The 18,760-nt window shown below is 42.3% G+C and overlaps 1 protein-coding gene across 3 annotated transcripts in view; it reads left to right on the top strand.

Moving 5' to 3' along the window:
- The window catches only part of mtmr4 (myotubularin related protein 4), a 46,171-nt gene that overhangs the window by 22,450 nt on the left and 4,961 nt on the right, over window positions 1-18,760 (top strand). For all 3 annotated transcript variants that reach the window (XM_078265363.1, XM_078265365.1, XM_078265364.1), the window contains exons 3-15: window positions 1,104-1,193; window positions 7,759-7,875; window positions 9,530-9,612; window positions 11,102-11,268; window positions 11,426-11,522; window positions 13,265-13,378; window positions 13,506-13,705; window positions 15,195-15,323; window positions 16,109-16,220; window positions 16,778-16,973; window positions 17,283-17,468; window positions 17,745-17,915; window positions 18,428-18,582. In XM_078265363.1, coding sequence (XP_078121489.1) covers window positions 1,104-1,193; window positions 7,759-7,875; window positions 9,530-9,612; window positions 11,102-11,268; window positions 11,426-11,522; window positions 13,265-13,378; window positions 13,506-13,705; window positions 15,195-15,323; window positions 16,109-16,220; window positions 16,778-16,973; window positions 17,283-17,468; window positions 17,745-17,915; window positions 18,428-18,582 — 1,817 coding nt within the window. The remainder of the gene's footprint in view (window positions 1-1,103; window positions 1,194-7,758; window positions 7,876-9,529; window positions 9,613-11,101; window positions 11,269-11,425; window positions 11,523-13,264; window positions 13,379-13,505; window positions 13,706-15,194; window positions 15,324-16,108; window positions 16,221-16,777; window positions 16,974-17,282; window positions 17,469-17,744; window positions 17,916-18,427; window positions 18,583-18,760) is intronic.

Below are 18,760 nucleotides of genomic sequence, written 5' to 3'. Positions count from 1 at the left end.
GGAGAGGACAAGTGGCAGCAGATCACACATCAACCATTCATCATACATTAAACAAATCCATATTATACAGAAGAGTTAACAATAAAAATAGGTAATGACTATGATTGGCACATAAGCCATACTTTCAAACCCTGTTTAAAACAGCCTATGTATCTGACTCTGTCTTGAGTGTACCAGGTAACCGGTTCCAAAGGGTAGTTCCAGCATAAAGAAAAGACTGTTTGCCCACATTAGTATTAGATCTGGGGGGGGTACAAAATCTGTTGAGCTACCCCTAGTGGAGTACCTGTGAACGTCATTTACTCTATTAAAATAATTTCTAAAATATTTGGGAACATCTCCATAAACAATTTTATGTACCATACCCAGCTCCATCTGAGACACTCGATCCTCAACTTTCAACCATCCCACCCTTTCAAAGTGGGAAGATTCCAGAAGAGTTCTTATGGGGAGGTCTAAAATAAGCCTTATTAATTTATTTTGAGACGTCTGAAGCCTATGTTTCAGGTTCCCTGTGACATCATTGTACCATGAGCCACACGCATAATCAAAATAAGGCTGAATTAAAGCTGAATCGTTGCATTTCAAGTGTTGCTTACGGTGAGCCTACTTTGGATGTCTCGTGAGCTAAACCAGGTGTCACTGTGGGACAAGCCAAAGCATTAAGAGTTTATTGTAGCAACCAACATAATAACTTAGATTCCTATAGCACATTTCATGAAACTAGGCCTTACTAAAAACATATATAAAAATGGCGTTCTTTTCACTGTTGGTCTCATTTGCTGTTACAGGTCATTTAAGACCATTGTATGAAAAATGACAGAGCTTCAGAAACAATAAAAAGTTACATATAGTCACTTTGAAGTGAAAGAGACAATTGTATCATTGACAATTATTTCTTAGACAATTTATTGTACAGCAACATTTGTAATTATTACAACTCTAGCCATTCCAGTGTTCCTATTAAACTGTATTGGGCCAGGGGTTTGTCTGTGTTCCTTTTTTAGAATATGTATCTCTATGTGGTGTTTCACCCCGCTGTGTCGACCTAAATGATGACAGTATTGGTCTGACCACCCCTACTTGGTGTTTGTGTCTGACAGGGTGAAGAAGGGCCTCCCAGTCTGGAGTATATCAAGGCCAAGGACCTGTTCCCCCAGAAAGAGCTGGTGAAGGAGGATGAAAGCCTTCAGGTGAGCTGAACGGTGTTCATTAACCGTTGACATCAACTGCTCCAGAGCACAGCACCTGTCTGCCCTGGCATCCATCTACATGTCTGTGGAGGAGACAACCAGGAGCTGGTGAAAAGACCAAAGTATGGCACTTCCAGATTATGAGCTCATCTTCAATCGAGGCTCCTTGCGTGTCACCAGAGCGCTGGGTCGCCACTGCGTAGAGTGTTATTGCCAAGATATTACTGCAAGAGTCGCAACTCAGCCATCTTGAAGCCAAACACTTAAGGAGAGATGGTGACACTGACCTAGAAGAGCTTTTTTTTTTTGTCATTGCTCTGCCATCCTTTATCAGTGTTCAACACAGGAAAAAGTTAATTAGGCAACTTGGTGGATAACAAAATATTTGCATGTGAATGCAGCCGCTGCCCGTGCTTCCTACAGATAAGGATTCTTATTTTCTTCAGTCTACCATTTATTAGATATAGCATATATATATTAATGCAAGACCTTAACAAGAACAGAAGAAACATTTTGAAAGCAGGAAGTTGACAAAAAAAACGTGCAGTATGAAAGTACAAATTTATTAATTAAATTTAATAAATTAATAATTTTTTTAATTAATAATCCCCTACACTTAAGAGTTTAGTTTCCAGTCTTGCACTTAATACACATTAATCTAAATGTCCTTTATTTAAAGTGCATTAGCTGACCATAAACATTACCATCCATACAGCACTAATTTTGGCTGTGTCAAGTGGAAAACATTATTGACATTTTTTTTTTTTTATGAAAATAAATGTCATCATGTTAGCCATCTCAAAAATGACTCCCATTGAATTGGACACAACTTTGTCAGTCCCTTTTTAATAAACAACTTTCTAAAGTTCTAAGATTTGACTTCTCGGGGTCTCTGTTGTACGGCTGTTGTACGGCTGTATCTTCCACTGTTCGCCACAAAGAAAGCAGAAGGCACTGCAGAGGTTAAAGAACAGGCCAGCCAAAAGCATTTACTGTAGGTCACTGAAGCGAGAGGAATTTGTAAGTCTATTCCACAGTGAAGATGGCAGCAGCAAACTTGTGATGGAGAACTTGCAAGAATTTGCGCCGTGCCCTCTGTGCTGTTGAGTTTGTCCTCTCTGGCTGTCTGGTGTAATGGAGCTGAGTGTCATGTGTCAGGAGCACTGGACTAAGAGTAGGTAGAGGGATTTGGCCAGCCTGGGGTCACTATCTGTTGGTTTCAACTGAAGCATGTTTCCACTTGCTTTATTATTATTATTATTATTATTATTATTATTATTATTATTGGGCTGCGTGCCAATGGGCTTTGCGTATCAAAGGTCATGGTAGATTTTTTTAATTTCCTGCTCATCAAAGTTTATAAAGCTCTATCTTAAAGGGGTGATAGAATGCAAAACCGATTTTACCTTGTCATAGTTGAGAGAGTTTGGAGGGTAAATAGGACATACATAGAACCTCAAAATCCCATTGACACCTCTTTCCTCTGCAAATCTCACAATTTGAAACTGCCTCTGAAAACGGGCAAATCTCAACGAAGCTAAAAGTTGACGTCAACTCTCAACTCCTCCTTATTTGGCTCTAGTCTCTACCTTTGTCACGCCCCAACATTTACATAGGTTACACCACTGATCTGAGATCAGGTAGTCTTCTGAATAGGTCGCGCAGATCTCAGAAATTGTATACATTGTTCATCTACTATTTTATCACTGAATTCACTTCTGAGACTTTTTTTATGCGAGAAATCAACTATGTAAAGCTCAAATATGGGCCGTTTTACGAAAATTGATGGCTAATTGCAATTTTGTCCGACTGTGTGTCGGAGTTCAGCAGGAGCTCAGCAGGCTAACGTGACAGCGGCCGGTGCTGCCTGGGTTGCTGCCTCGCCGCCCGCCCTGTCCTCCTTCACAGACCCCGGCCCGCTGTGAGCTAGATGGATCTCCGTCACGGCCGGCAGCCCGCGGTGCTCCATACCTGCGCAAAGTCACTGTTTCTGGGTTACTGGACTACCAAACGCCGCTGCCCTGACAGAGCTAAAGGGCCTGCAGCTCCCCTCTTCCTGCTAAATGGCCGGTGTGTGTGTGTGAGTGACAGCGCGGTCAGCGTGCTTGTTACGCCCGCAATCTCTTACCACAGGTTCCAGTTAATCTTATAATGGATATGTGTGTTGACTTATTTAAACAAACGATCGGGGAAATAAACGCCTCTTGTCCGCGAGTCAGCTGAGGAGCTCTATCAATGAGAGCTAGCAAAACCTCTAAAATTCACAAAAATGCATTATATTAAAATCGGACAAACATGTTAGCTAAGCTTTGTAAGACCTTAGGGTAGCTGTGATATACATGCCGTGATGAAATTCAAAGTGTAAATATACTATAGTTATGCTAAAAGTGTAGCGGCGATCTTTTCCCATAGGATTAAATGGGAAGCATAACCTAGCTAGCAGCTCCTCCTAAGGAGACCCCTCAAATTCACAAAAAAGCCTTAAATTGAAATCGAACAAAAGTGTTAGCTTTGTAAGACCTTAGGGTAGCTGTGATATACATGCCGTGACGAAATTCAAACTGTAAATATATAATAGTAATGCCGGCAGCCGGTCAGCCCCGGTAGTCCAGTAACCCAGAAACGGTGACGTTGCCCTGGGTATGGAGCCCAGCAGGCTGCCGCTTTCTCGTCAGACTGTGTGGAGCTCCTGAAGTCAGACACGTCTTACCAAATTTGCAATTAGCCATCAATTTTCGTAAAACGGCCCATATTTGGGCTTTATATAGTTGATTTCTCACATTACAAAGTCTCAGAAGTGAATTTAATAACGAATTAGCAGACAAACAATGTATAACGTTGCAGTGTCTGAAATATGAGACCTGCTGTCTCGTCTCCAATGGATGTGTATGTGGTTCGCTCAACCAGTCAGCGCGCAGGTCATCTAAATATTCATGAGCATACCATATTTGGAAGAAAAGCTGTCGTTCCAAATAGACATTCCACAGGGATGCTTAAGGGCCCAAAGAATAGCACCTGGGACATTTTCAGCCCAGCCAATGTTACATACCCTATTAGGAGACCTTAAAGAACAGTGTGAAATACCCTTTATAATCATTCTATCACCCCTTTAATCTGGGTCTGTTTCTGGACTTTATGCTGCTCTCATTTTAGTCACCTTGCAACATTTAAAAAACAAACCTATGTTACTGCACTGCTATACTTTGCTTCCCCTCCTCCTGCATTCACACATGCAGTTCCTCATTGTGTGTCTGCTTTTTTTGTTTTTTCGTGTGCAGGCGATCCCATGATAGTTTCTCTGACAGCCGATGTCTCTTACCACAGGCTTTCCGCAGGCTAATTATAGGCATTCCCTTGTACCCCACCATATTTAATACCCTGCTGCCTTTCCTCCGGTGTGCGTGTAGGTCGTGGTGCATGCTTGCAGTTGTTAGTGCATCGCACACGTGCATGTCATCACAGGCAGGCTGCTTGAACCGGAAGTCATGACTCACAAGTCAGAGTTATTCGCGGGTCTCTCTCTCTCTCTCACATATATTTCTGCTGCTGAAGGCTTCATAGAGGAAACGTGACACAGTATCTTCTGCTGCACTTGCTGACTGCTGGTGACTCATGCGCCTACTTTTGGAGCACAGCTTGTTTCATGCAGCTCCCGGTCTGTACAGCATGTTAACTATGGCACTCTCGGCAGGACAATTTAGGTCTCTTCCACAGCAGAGCAGCACACAAACTCAGTAGCTGCACATTCTCATTTCAGCCATTTATGCTGCTGTTGAGTCAATATTAAATGCAAATTGGCTACATTCCCTGACTCATGAAGAATGCAAACATGTTTTAGATTAGACTTTCTTTTTTCTCTTCTTTTTTTATATGGTAAAACTGGATCTGCAACGTTTTTCTGTCACAGCCCAAAACTATAGTGTTTAGCTTTGTTTGGGTGCCAGCTGTGTTTGTGCGCCTGTCACTTTGAAGTTGATTTTAGATATTCAATTTTTTAGAAGTCCCAGTGCAGAGTGCCACACCAACAGAGCTAAATATAGGCAGCAGACCGCCTATATTTGGCTCTATTGGTGTCTGAGTGCAGAGTACTACGTGCTCCATTTCCCAGGTTAAGCTGTACTCTTTCCCTCATCATGCTTCCTGTCCTGGCTCACACACACATTTTCAGTTAAAGATGAGCAACGGCAGGTGCAGTGATAAATGTCAGGGATTTGTTTGTTTTTAACATAAGCTCTCTAGACCAACAGTCAACAGCAGCTTTTGACCCCTTGCCAATCGACAATATTCCTTTAAAAAAAGTTTGTTTTGTTTTAGATTTATTATATGTATGGTCTCTTTTTTTTGTCATGGTAAAGCTGACTGAGTAGATGTTGACTTGTGTTTATGGGTCGGTCAGTCACGTCCAGCTTGTGTGCTCTGTGCTTTTAACCACGCCGGCTAATGTTCTTTCAAGTAAGCCTGATTTTCTGACATCTTACCATAATCCCCCATCTGCCCTGCTGCATGTCCTCTTTAAACATGCACCAGTGGGTCCGCCACTGTGTGACTCAGCAGTGCATGCTAACGCAGATGAGGTAATGTTGTCTCTAAGCAACACTGTTGTCCTCACTACCGGCAACTAAACAACGAGACCTGGGTCACAATTTGTGGTCCCCAATGGCTATGATTAATGTTAGAGCAGCCAGGACTAGCAAGTGTCCTCACAGAAGTAATGACTAAGAGAAACTGAAGTGTGAAGAGGTTATGTAAATGAGGAATGAATGGGCATAACACAATCCTCAATTTGTCAGATGGGAGAGAATGATGTCCGAGAGGTAATATATCTCCCAACACACTTTACTCTTTCTGCGGAAATCAAATCCCTTGGAGAAGCAGCTCCGAAAAACAGTACAGTAACATTTAGTGCTCAGTGTGAAATTGACCACTCTGAAAGTGGTTTGACGCTTTATATAAATTGAGACTTGTTGAGAATTTGGCAAGCAACTGTAGCTGTGTGTTTCTTCCACACCATCCGTTTTTGAAGCTAATGCCCTGCCTCAGAGTGAAAGGAGGAATGTTTTCTGTTTACCTCTGTTGGGAACCAATTATCTTAATGTTTGGGATCTCGTTGCAGCCAAAGCCCGGGCTTGGCTTAGCTGTAATAAAATGGGTACAAGTAGGAATGTTAATGGACAGTTTGGGATCCCTCACTGTACCATCAGCACTGGTGCAGACAGTCTCCCTCCCTCCCTCCCAGCCCTGCCTCTTGTCTGCCTGCTCATTCAGACTCACCAACAAGCCCTCTATGCTCACAAAGGTCCTTCTGTAAAACTACTATGTGCTAATTGGACAGCTACACATGCACACTGTTTTACCCATGTCACCCTTTTTGTCATATCAGTAATGTCACTCTGTCCACAGTCATTAGTTTAGCTTTAGTAGGCAGGAGTATTGTTTGAAAAATGTCAATACCAGCGCCAATATGAGACTTAGCAGAATGATACGTTCAATACTTCCCTTTGAGGGTTTTTCTATACAACCCTTTTTTTCTGTTTCAAAAAAGGCGAACTTCTCAAATGCATCAGTGTTTAATTGTGTCTCAATACAATGCAGCTCTGCACGGTCTTTGCCTGAATAAAATGCAGTCTTAAATTGCAAAATTATGATTTGAGATCAGAATATATCTAATAAAAGAAGCAAACACGGACTCTGACCAAGCATTTCAAGGCTTATTTGTTGACTAAGGCAAATGTTGTTTTTGTGTAGCCATGCTAGCTGTGTGGCTGTATGGATGGCAATGTTGGTCCAACAGCTGGTTGGTTGGCCCCCCTCAGAATTAATTGTAATAACTTTGGTGATCCCATAATGTTGGATAATGCTAATTAGAGAAAATAAAAGCTCTGGTACTGGGGCGGCCTCTAGCTCATCCAGTAAGAGCGTTCGCCCCATGTTGGCGTGTCTTCCCCCATCTCTCTCCCTCCTTTCCAGTCTATCCACTGCCTCTGTATATTAAAGGAAATCCCCACCCCCCAAAAAAAATAAAAAATAAAAAAGCTCCGGTACTCACAGATAAGTAGCCTTCTTAATTATTGTGGGCAAAAAACAAACAGGTTTCAGCTAAAAGTCTTCATCAAGCTGATGATGGCGTTCATTTTATGCCCACAATAAATAAGAAAATGACTTCTTTGTGAGAGCCGGAGGTTTTTGTTTTCTTTGATCCTTGTAATTGCTGTGCACACTGTCTAAGATTTGGAGCTGTGCAGGCTACTTTTCATTATATCTTAATGCTAATTAGTAAATGTTAGAATGCTAAAATGCTTAACTAGATGGTAAACATGTTAAACATTTCACCTGCAAAACAACAACATGTTAGCATTTAGCTCAAAGCACTGTATTGCCTATAAGTATGGCCTCACAGAGCACCTAGCAGGATTGAAAAACACTGAAAGTATAGCTTCAAAAATAGAAGTGTGGATGTTGTGATTATACCCCCAGTAGACATAATAAAGCCTGACAGTAAACAGGTGGTGGTGTCATGTTTTTGCTGCGTGAAACTCAACAATCTGGTTGCTTTGTGTCTCTCCAGGTGCCATTCGCAGTTCTTCAGGGGGAAGGGGTGGAATATCTTGGCTTTGCCGATGAAGCCATCATTGCCATTTCTAACTACAGGCTCCACATCAAGTTCAAGGACTCTGTCATCAACGTGAGTGCATGTCACAGACAATAAACAGACAGAAGAACCACAAAAAGTAGAGTTTCACTTCAGTCCAAATGGCACGAGTGTCTGTGTGGTCCCTGCTGCTGCCATGCCATGCCACTACAGAAGCCAATAGCAGGAGAGAGGAAGCTATAATGCGTAGTTTGGACACACACATGCTTTTCCCCTCTACCCCATATAAAGTTTATTAATGCATAATTGTGCTTACCAGGAAAAGTATTTTACACCGCGTACCCGTAAAACGGTTTTAGTCGTATCCAAGCGTAGTTGGCATGAAGTTGTTTGTACCAGGATTGTACCACAGGAATGCGGGCCCCCTGATGTACAGGCAGCAGAGGTTTAATGTGACATCTAGGCTCCAAAGGCCTGGCCCCCACTGGCACTGATGTCCATCGCCTCGCTCCTGCTGACGTCAGACCTTGCTCAAACACAAACGGGCCAATTGTTTGCATTAACTGGCAGCAAAATTCCTCCTCCTTCCCAAATCCCAGTCATCTTTTCCAGAGGGATTCGGCTTATAGAAAAGATGATGGAGAGGAGGCGGTGAGGGCAGATCACCAGGATGTTCAGGGCGCCTCTTCACCTTGACTTACTTCAGCAGAGGAGAGTCAGGTTAATGCACTAGTGCAACAGTCCCCATCAAACTGCTTTCCAGAGTTCTGCCTTGACCCCAGCAGCGCAGACGAACTCTGTATGAATTCCAACAAGCCACAACCTCTCACCCACCCCCTTTACATCTCACCGACTCCTACTTCTGAACTGTTTTCTTGCCCTTTGCTCCTGTCCATGTTTGTCTTTCTACCCATGATTTCCATTTGGCCTAGCCATGTGCTGCAAGTAGCCCACTTGGTTGTCTTTCATCTTTCAACCTCTTTGATGTTTTCTTTCCTTTTTTAACTCTTCATTTACTTTTGTCTGCTGGATGTTTTTGGTTTAATAGTTTTTCCATTTCCTCTTGTCTTGTGTCCTCCCTCCTTCCCCCCTCTCTGTGTGTGCTCCATGGTGTCACTGTGTTTTAGACCTACCCAGGTGTGGACAATGAGATATCTGTGAGTACCACATGATAAAACACCACCCTCTGCCACTGTCTAGACAGCTTAAATCATTCAGCTCCTCTTCATTTTAAACGATTACAGTGCACTAGGGACGAATCGTAATTTACATTCAACTTAGTGGTACCGCTGGATTTATTGTAATTGTCTGCGAAAGGAGAAAACATTATTGTGGTGCAGCGTGTTGGCTGACCTTAAAACGTAATAAAAAAAGAAGCACTATTGTTTGCTATAAGAAGTGAATTAGTATTTTTATTTTCATTCATACACGGCACACAAAGTGCTGTTGCATAAAGGTTTGACCAAAAGGGAAGTTGCGTGGGTGCTTAGAAGCTTAGAAAGACAATTCTGTGGACAACAGGTTTAGAGCGGTTGTTTGGTATCATAACAGAGGTCTTGAGACAAGGTTCAAACACTGCAGAGGCCTTCTTACCCTCTACAGCGAGCTTAAAACTGTACTATGTGTATCTAGCCTGGATTCAGTCTGTACTAGACCAGAGGGTGGTAACCTCGTTGCAGATGTGCTGTCTGCTCTGACAGCGGGCCATCAGGCTGATCACACACGTGCTCTCTGTCTCCCCCTACAGGTGCCTCTCAGGCTGATCGAAAGTGTGGAGAGCAGAGATATGTTCCAGCTGCACATCATCTGCAAAGACTCCAAAGTTGTCAGGTAAGGAGAGCAGCTCAGTCACACACTAAACACGTCGTATCAACCCTGCAGGCTGATTGATGGTGTTATTAACAAGTGTAAATACAATACAGTGGTCTGGTACGCATTTGAATGAATAATACAACAGTTCAATTCTGTCTGGTTGCGAGGAGACAGTTTATACCCACTACCACGCTTAACTGCGAATCAATATCCTACGGTGTAAAAATAGTGCTTACAGGCTTACAATAGAGTGCTAGTATAATTATTGTGCTATTCAAACTCCTCCATCCTATCCTTTCCTGAAATACTTAACGACAGGGACATAGGGATTATGGAAATCATGTCTTGTGTCCTCACAGTTACAAAGGGTTATCCCTGCTTATGTAAATTAAGTTACAGGGTGGAAATGACAGCATTCCGATGCTCAGGGGTTACCAGAAGAACAGAGTTATCATTAATAATGGTTTAAAGTTTTGGAAAGACAATTAATCTTTAAATAGCTTTTGCTGCTTGCTCCCCCCCCATACTTTCTGTTTATGACATCTCTTTTGGTTTGATTCAGTGTTAGCAGGGCAACAGACTTCATGACTAGGCCAGTCTCTGAAATCAGTATTTTGTGTGTGCAATAATGCTGAAACAAGTAGTCGGTTAATTGTTTGTTCAAATTGTTGTCATTTATTATGGATCATGGTTCCAGCTCCTTAAATGCCAGGCCTTGCTATTATTTTACATCATTGTACATTCTACAACATGTCCCCTTGTGCTCTCGGAAGTTGTGATGGGCATTTTTTCACATTGTATACACTGAGTTAATACTCAATTCATTGTAAAAGAGTATTGATGAAATAATGAAAATACTTATTAGCGGCAGCGCTAATATGCTATATGTTTAAACTGTGTGAGAGAGACTAGGATGCCAATATAATGCATACTATAGAATACAATGAAAGTAACATTTTACAAAAGAATGTTAGAGTACGTTTCAAAGAAATTAAAGCGTAAACAATGAAACAGTCATATATTTTCTTCCAGTTGATACTATTTTTTTTATAATCTGTTGTTTTGAAGACTGAATAAAATAGGGATGTTGCAGATGGACGTCCTATTTATTGTACTCTACTGTATTTATACTTCTTTTAAAAGTGCATGCTGTGTAGCATAACTAGCATGCTTACTTGCTTAAAAAACAGTTTTTTTTAAAAGACCAAGGCTTGTATTTATTTCACAGCAGAGAGAAATCTGTATGTGTTTATAGACACCTGTTCAGTTCAAAACCAGTGGAGCTTTCAGATTCTCAGCAGCAGATGTAGCAGCGGCGTCTTGGTTCCTCATCATTAAGCAGCCACATTATTATTACTCCTGTTTCAAGGCTGGAAAATCACTGAACAGCTGATCAAATTAGTTGTTCTTGTTTTTTCTCCCAGTCCCCAATGCATGAAGTTGTAACGAGATATTGTGTTGTTGGATCTCACTCATCTTTCTAATCTCGACGTTGTGTTCTCCACAGATGCCTCTTTGCAACGTTCAAGCAATGCCAGGAGTGGGTCAAGCGTCTGAACCGGGCCATAGCTCACCCGTCCCGACTGGAGGACCTGTTTGCCCTGGCCTATCACGCCTGGTGTCTGGGAGGCAACGCTGATGATGAAGACCAGCACGTTCATCTCTGTCGCCCAGGTCAACACACACACACACACACACACACCAATCACGACTGAACTTAACACAAAGGTTTAAGAACAATTAGGCCTTCAAATAGAATGTCTGTCTAATTTTGTGAAAGTTTTGATATTCCTTAAATAATCTCCTCCCTCCATGCTCTCTGCGTGTGCAGGTGATCACGTGCGTCAGAGAATGGAATTAGAGGTCAAGAGGATGGGCTTCGACACACAGAACGTCTGGAGAGTGTCGGACATAAACTGCAACTTCAAGTATGTCACAGATATGTTACCATAACTAATAGTATGGCACCTCTGTCGCGGCCGGTAGCTGTACAATACTGTAACTGTAAAGAGTCATGGTGGTCGTTTAGAGAGGGAATGGTGAGTGACAGTGTTTCAAAGAGCTTTTTGAGAGCTGTGACCGAGAGTCGGGCTGGAATCAGGCAGGAGTGGAGACGCTCTAACCACAATGTTGCCAAACTGAACAGATTGTGTGACAAACAGCTTGTGTGTGTGTTATTACATCTCAGCACCGTGTGTCAGGAAATGGGAGTTTTTAATTTGTCTTAAAATAATAAGTTACTGTTGGGGGAATAGTAGTCAGGTTGATTTTAAATAATAAGAGTAGACTGAACACAGACATTACACACAGTAATCATTATTACATTTGGTGTGACATTGCCCGAGGTTATCATTGTCCCCGATGTCCATCACGAGTAGATGACCATAAATCCATAAAATAGAGAAGAAAAAAACCACCTTATATCTCCAAAACCTGTCTGAGAATCAGTAATCCAGTGACAGTTGGGTACACTGCAAAGAGCAACTGCTGTAAGCTAATTACACCTTCTTTTAATGGTACAAAAATATAAACAAATATATGCAGGAAAAACCAGGGCTCTAGTTGTAAGTTTTATTTCAAATTGAAGTAAGAAAAGAATATTGGTATCTATTAGTATTAACTTTTCTACTACTTCTACTAATGCTGCGCTATCAATATTCCAGTGGATACCCAGATTCATGATAAAAAAATGGTGTATATCGTGTATAAGATATATCAAAACATCCATAGAAACTTATCAAACCACTTCTGCAGCATAATCCACTTCTCTGCCATTAATCCATATGTTGAGTGTGTTCCCAACAATCCTTTACTTTACCAATACATTGCCAAAAATCATAAATTCCATGTCACGCTGTCGCCTCCTTTATAACGCTGAAGCTCTACTGAAAGTAGCTTATTCATTTAGCGATTTATTGGTGGAACAATGCCTTCAACAACGTGGATCAATGTGTATACTTGCTCGCCTTTGTCTCCTGTGACCTCTTAGACCAGCAGCACTCTCACAAAGTCCAGTCAATCACACACACAAATAGCATTGTAGCACTCACTTAAGCAGAAAAAATGCAGTAAACTGTGTGTGTGTCTCCTTTGCTGTCTGGACAAATAAATGCTACAAAAAAGTTCAGTCTGCTTGCAGGGCCCAAGAGAGCACATCCTGCTGAGGGAGAAAGGCATACAGGACAACTTGCTAATTAAACAAGCTGTAGCCTGCTGAGGCCCATGACTCAGCACACTATTCCCCTCTCTCCTCTCTCTCACACAGACACACATACACGGTCTTTGTCTAACCTTCCCTCCTCAGACAGTCAGCAGGTGGATAGACATTGAAGAAAGTATCATGAGAGAGGAGGAGGAGACCAGAGACAGATGGAGTCAGGCAGTAGCACTTTGTGGATTTTTTTTTTTTCTCTGCCAGAGCGGACAGTTGTTGATGAAGTAGTGACCCTGAAAACCAGAACATTTGTGTATGTCAAAGAATGTTTGCTGCAGCTCAAAGCACTATTTTGTCTTGGTTTGTTGTTTTTTTTTCTCACTGAAAGACTCTTGTTGCTTGCAGTTATCTTATGTCAGCCCTAGTGTACTGGCTGTATAATGTTTTTGCAGGAGTATAAACTGCATTTAACCTTCCGCTATAAAAAATAATGTGTCTTGTCCTTCTTGTCCACAGGCTGTGCTCCAGCTACCCGCAGAAGCTTCTGGTACCGATATGGATCACTGACAAGGAGCTGGAGAGTGTGGCTTCCTTCAGATCCTGGAAGAGGATCCCTGTGGTGGTCTACAGGTGGGTTTACTGACACACAGTCATATGCACACTACCACATGTTTTTACCAATATGCCCAACATGTTTCCTTTTTGACATTCAGATCCGTACTCTTGTTTGCTGACTCTGTCTGACATTGAATTCCAGGCACCAGAAGAATGGGGCAGTAATCTCCCGTTGTAGCCAGCCTGAGATCAGCTGGTGGGGCTGGAGAAACACAGATGATGAGTACTTGGTGTCATCCATCGCCAAGGCGTGTCAGATGGATGCCGGAGCCAAGGGTACCTGTGGAGCACCAGCCTGCCGACAACGCGGGGAAGCTCCCGACTCCTCCGATAGCGATTTTGGTAGAGCAGACTCATGCATGCACTGTTAGAGCACTGTAGCTCCCAAGAATCCATTCATATTCAGGCTGAGTATGTGGAAATATCCTTATGACTCAGAAGGCAGTAAATGATTTTTAATTATTTACATGTCTTGTAAATGTTCTCCTTACTTCCAAAGTGAACTACAAACCGATAAAGATGCTCAACATAGGTGCCAAGCAATACGTTCTTTTTATTTATGTCTGTGCTTGTCCTGCAAATACATTGTCAACAATGTATATGTGTATACACACATGTATGCTCCTTTTCCTTACTTGTTACATGCTACCATTAAAAAACATTAAGTGCATGCAGTAACTGTTAAAGGGGCTGTTCAGAACATTAATAAAGCAGCAAACAACTATTTGTTATGTAAAGATATAATGGAGTAATGGTAGCCTGACAAGCCAGACCCACATCAGGATGTTGGGTCTGGGAACTCACCATTGACAGGGCTCAATCAGAGGGGCGGGATAAATGGTTGTCTTTCAAATTCTCTCTGCACGCAATAGGATAGAGCTACAACCAGGCCGAGCAACGACGAAGGTAGCAGAGCTAGTTGATAGATTAAACTTTTGCCGTATCCAGTCTGCAAAACTCCAAACACATCTTCCTTTTTTAAGAATGACTTCAGTGCCGTTCTTTTCTCAAAGAAAAGCTTAACTCCAAGTCTCCAGGAGACTGCTGTTTGCCAGCAGCAGCCATAAGCCCGCTCACTGACTCTATACACGACGTGATTGACCTGACTAGAGTTTGGTTTTCCAGCTCGCAAGCCAACGGAGAGTTGCTAGACCCCCTGGCTGCAAATTACATTTGCTTTCCGAGCATCTCTGTTCTATGTTTTTATAGCCTGTCAGTGCGTGTGACCTTTAAAAAAATGTAGGTTTTTCACATCTGGGAACAGTCTGTGAGAGCTTTGTGGAGGCAATCCCAGCCTGCTGTTATTTTTTTGGTCAGTATTTTCAGTACAGCCCTTTTAATGTTACTGCGTTATAATCAGATTTATCTACAGAAATGTAACTAATGGGACAACTGCCAGTGCAACTTGCATTGTTTTTGTTTTCCCTTTTTTGCTGTTTTTTAAAATTTTGGTTATTTTTAAAGTTGATGCCAATATTTCTGGGACATGCATGTCTAAAAGGAGTGGCAGCACAACACTGACTGAGTGCACAGAGAAGTAGTTTATTTGCAGCCTCATAGTAATTACTCGTCTTTCTCCCTGGAAGCTGCGGAGGGCAGGTCTCTTGACTTGTAATCGTTACCTATAGCAACACTGTGGTTGTGTGTCATCAGGAGGAGATATTGATTATCAGTAGGTTACAAATAGTCCGTTTCTGTAAATCATGTCCCTGGCACTTCTCTGATTCCCTCCTTCTCCTTCCACGCCTTCTCTCTCTTCCTCTCCCCGGCCGTTCGATTCACATAACGCTACCCACTCATAACAGTAGACATTCTCTCTGTGTATCTCCAGACTCCTCTCTGACGGGCGGCTCTGGCTGCGATGACAACACTGTGCCACAGAAGCTGCTGATTTTGGATGCTCGCTCATACACCGCTGCAGTGGCCAACCGAGCCAAGGGCGGAGGCTGTGAATGTGAAGGTTAGTGTGACCAAAACATTTGAAAAAGTCTTAAACAATTCAATGAATTTAGCATTTTGTAGGATATGAGATGAAAGGCAACTGACACTGTGTTTCAATATTTATTCATCACATTTCAATTTTTAACAACACGTACAATACTTACTGCAATACTTGTATATTCACCACCTGTATGCTTCTGATTCTGCTTAGAGATTCAAGCAGGCAATTTAAACTTAGTGAGAAGTATGAATGAATGAATTATTTTGTGTCTCGCCGCATACACGGCAAACACTTTTCTAGTGATGACACAAAACAAAATAAATACATAAAGGGTACAAATATAAAATTAACAATTCAATGCAAAACAAAAAAAATACAAGGAGGGTACAAACGTAAAATCAACCTTTCGACAAAACTCTTTCAAACCAGAATAAATTATGGTACAAGTAGAAAATAAACGGATCAGGAAAATACTGTTCGAAATAAGTAGTAAGGGGAAATAACTAAAAACTGCAGCAATCACAATGTTTTTAGCTGCATGCTGTCTGATTTTATTTTTATTTTTTTTATTTTTTTTCTCCTTCGAACTTGCACAAGTAGGCGGGTGTGGAGAGAGAAAAACAAATACCGGGGAATTCTGATTTTGAAATCGAAAGTGAAATCCTAAGCAAGTGGTCAGTGTCAGTTAATGCCAAGTCAAACACCATCATCATCCTTGAACAGATGATGCTACAATATCTTACAAGCTATGCTTTGTTTATGTATTATGACCTTCATCAGAGTTGTTTATGGTCTGTACTTAGAGTACTACCCCAACTGCGAGGTAATGTTCATGGGAATGGCGAACATCCACGCCATCCGGAACAGCTTCCAGGCTCTAAGGACCGTTTGCAGTCAGATCCCGGATCCAGGAAAGTAAGTTGATCTGTTTAACCTTTCTCTCTGAACGGCTCTGCCATCATCGGTGCCTCTCCTCTCTCTCTCTCTCTCTCTCTCTCTCCCCCCCCCCAACCTCATGGTAAGGCAACACCACACAGAGATGGGAACGCTGCCACAGTCCAGTGTCATTCCTGCTGCGCCGACCAGCTGTCTGTCTGTACACACTGATAGTGGATACGTGTGTTATGTGTTTCTGTTTGTTCTTAGGTTTATCTGTATGTTTTTACCAGCTGTGTGTTTTACTAGTGTGTTTACATCTATGACTGTATGTGATTATATGTGGTTGTATGTCACATCATGTTATTTTAAGGCTTGTTGTTATTTGGCGAGAGGGTTGTAATGACGTAGGGAGGCCTTCATAGATATAGGTCAGAGGCTTCCTTCTAACCCCATCAGCCTGATAACCCCGTGTAACCTCACCCTGAGTAACCAAAGCTGATGTATGTATACAATGTCTAGGCTCCAGATCACTTCATCAGACAGGCTCTATTTAGATTTGTACTTATCTAATCAGCCACCTCTGGTGTTTCCAGCTGGCTTTCCGCACTTGAGAGCACCCGTTGGCTGCAGCACCTGTCTGTCATGCTGAAGGCAGCCACCCTGGTGTGTTCAGCGGTGGAGAGGGAAGGCCGTCCTGTCCTGGTGCATTGTTCTGACGGGTGGGACCGCACTCCCCAGATTGTAGCCCTCGCCAAGATCTTGCTGGACCCCTACTACAGGACATTAGAGGTGAGAGTCTGCATGGTTTGGCCCCAGAATGTTGCATACAGATTTTAGATAAACTTGTTTTAAATGTAGTATTAAAGGGGAACCCCTTTTACACATTACATTATCTACAGGTCTTAGGGAATACTACTGCATTTTTGAAAATAAGTTGTATAAAGCCTTTTGTGTCTCCAGAGAATGCTGCATGTAATCTGACAAATGGCCTCAAGTGATGTCACTTGAGTTCTAAAGTGGAGTATTGGTTTTTTAAGTCTTGTTTTTGTTGCACTGTAATGTGATTACATTCAGTCCTGAGTACCGTGTTGTCCACAGGGTTTCCAGGTGCTTGTAGAGACTGACTGGCTGGACTACGGTCATAAGTTTGGGGACCGCTGCGGCCACCAGGAGAACTCTGACGATGTGAGCGAGCAGTGTCCCGTGTTCCTGCAGTGGCTGGACTGTGTTCACCAGCTGCTCAAACAGTTCCCCTGCCTCTTTGAGTTCAACGAGGCCTTGCTGGTGGGTGGTCTTACAGCGTTTTTTTTTTTTTTTGCTACTACAAATCTCAGTGTAAGGGACATGAAACCATCTTTAAATACAGAATATACAGCAATACATTTTATTATGAATGATTTTTTTTTTTTTTTCATACCATTATAATCCTTGAGCCACTGACTTGAAAATGTTGCAGTCAATCAGTATTGAGAATCAACACTGTCTGAGCTGTTACATTGAATAAAGAATGTGAATCACTGCCATTGTGAATAACCTGAGTCATGTTCCACGTGTGTCCAGGTCAAGTTGGTGCAGCATACGTACTCCTGTCTTTACGGCACCTTCCTGTGTAACAACGCTCGCGAGAGAGAGACAAGGAACATCTATAAACGCACCTGCTCTGTGTGGTCCCTGCTTCGCAACGGAAACAAGAACTTTCAGAACTTCCTCTACATCCCCAGTCATGATATGGTACCTACCACTTCTTACAGTGTCCTTTCACTGTTATTATGCTATTATTTTTATGTTGTTATTCATGCTTTTTTTTTTGTAGTAGAGCAACCGGTCAAATACAGAAACAACTGAAGGTTGCTTCATACTGTACTTTTAGACACTGAGCCTTTCAGTTATTGAGGAGATGGTGATTGCTTGAAGGAATAGTGGTATTTAAGGACCGTAGCACAAATCAGCAGATCTCTAGTCTTATTCCTTTGATGCTGAGCAGAGTGGCTTTATTACTGATTAATGCATAGTGTGACTGAACTTTCACTTTCATCCTCAAGCTTTTCATCAAAAGAGCATAAGCTTGACTTTACCTTAAGATAAAACCTATGCCACCATGATACTCTGTAAATGATCCATTAGAAAATGGTCATAATACACCACCCACAGCAGTGGTAGAACAGTACTAATAGAGTAATAGGCACCATCATTACTGTATGTTAACCTTCTGGGATTGTCCTCGTCACTTGTTTGTCTGCCAGGTGCTGCAGCCAGTCTGCCACACACGTGCATTGCAGCTGTGGACAGCTGTCTACCTGCCCACCTCCTCCCCCTGCACCGCTGTGGACGACTCTATGGAGCTCTACCTCCCCCCCAGTGTCACTGGAGACGAACTGACCTCCCGTTCCCTGGACAGGTATGTTTGTTTGTTTGTTTGCAAATCTGATCCGTCACTCAGTGTCTGTACTTGCTATTCTTACAAAGATTTACATTTATTCAAAATTCCCTTTATGTGCAGAGAGCCAGACTGCCCTCTAGAGTCCCAAACAGACAATTGTATCATTGCCATTTCTGCACGTGTGGGGGGGAAAAAA

Source organism: Sander vitreus, chromosome 13 (genome assembly GCF_031162955.1).
Source record: "Sander vitreus isolate 19-12246 chromosome 13, sanVit1, whole genome shotgun sequence".
NCBI classification, from domain to species: domain Eukaryota; kingdom Metazoa; phylum Chordata; class Actinopteri; order Perciformes; family Percidae; genus Sander; species Sander vitreus.
This window is presented reverse-complemented; position numbering and strand designations above follow the sequence as displayed.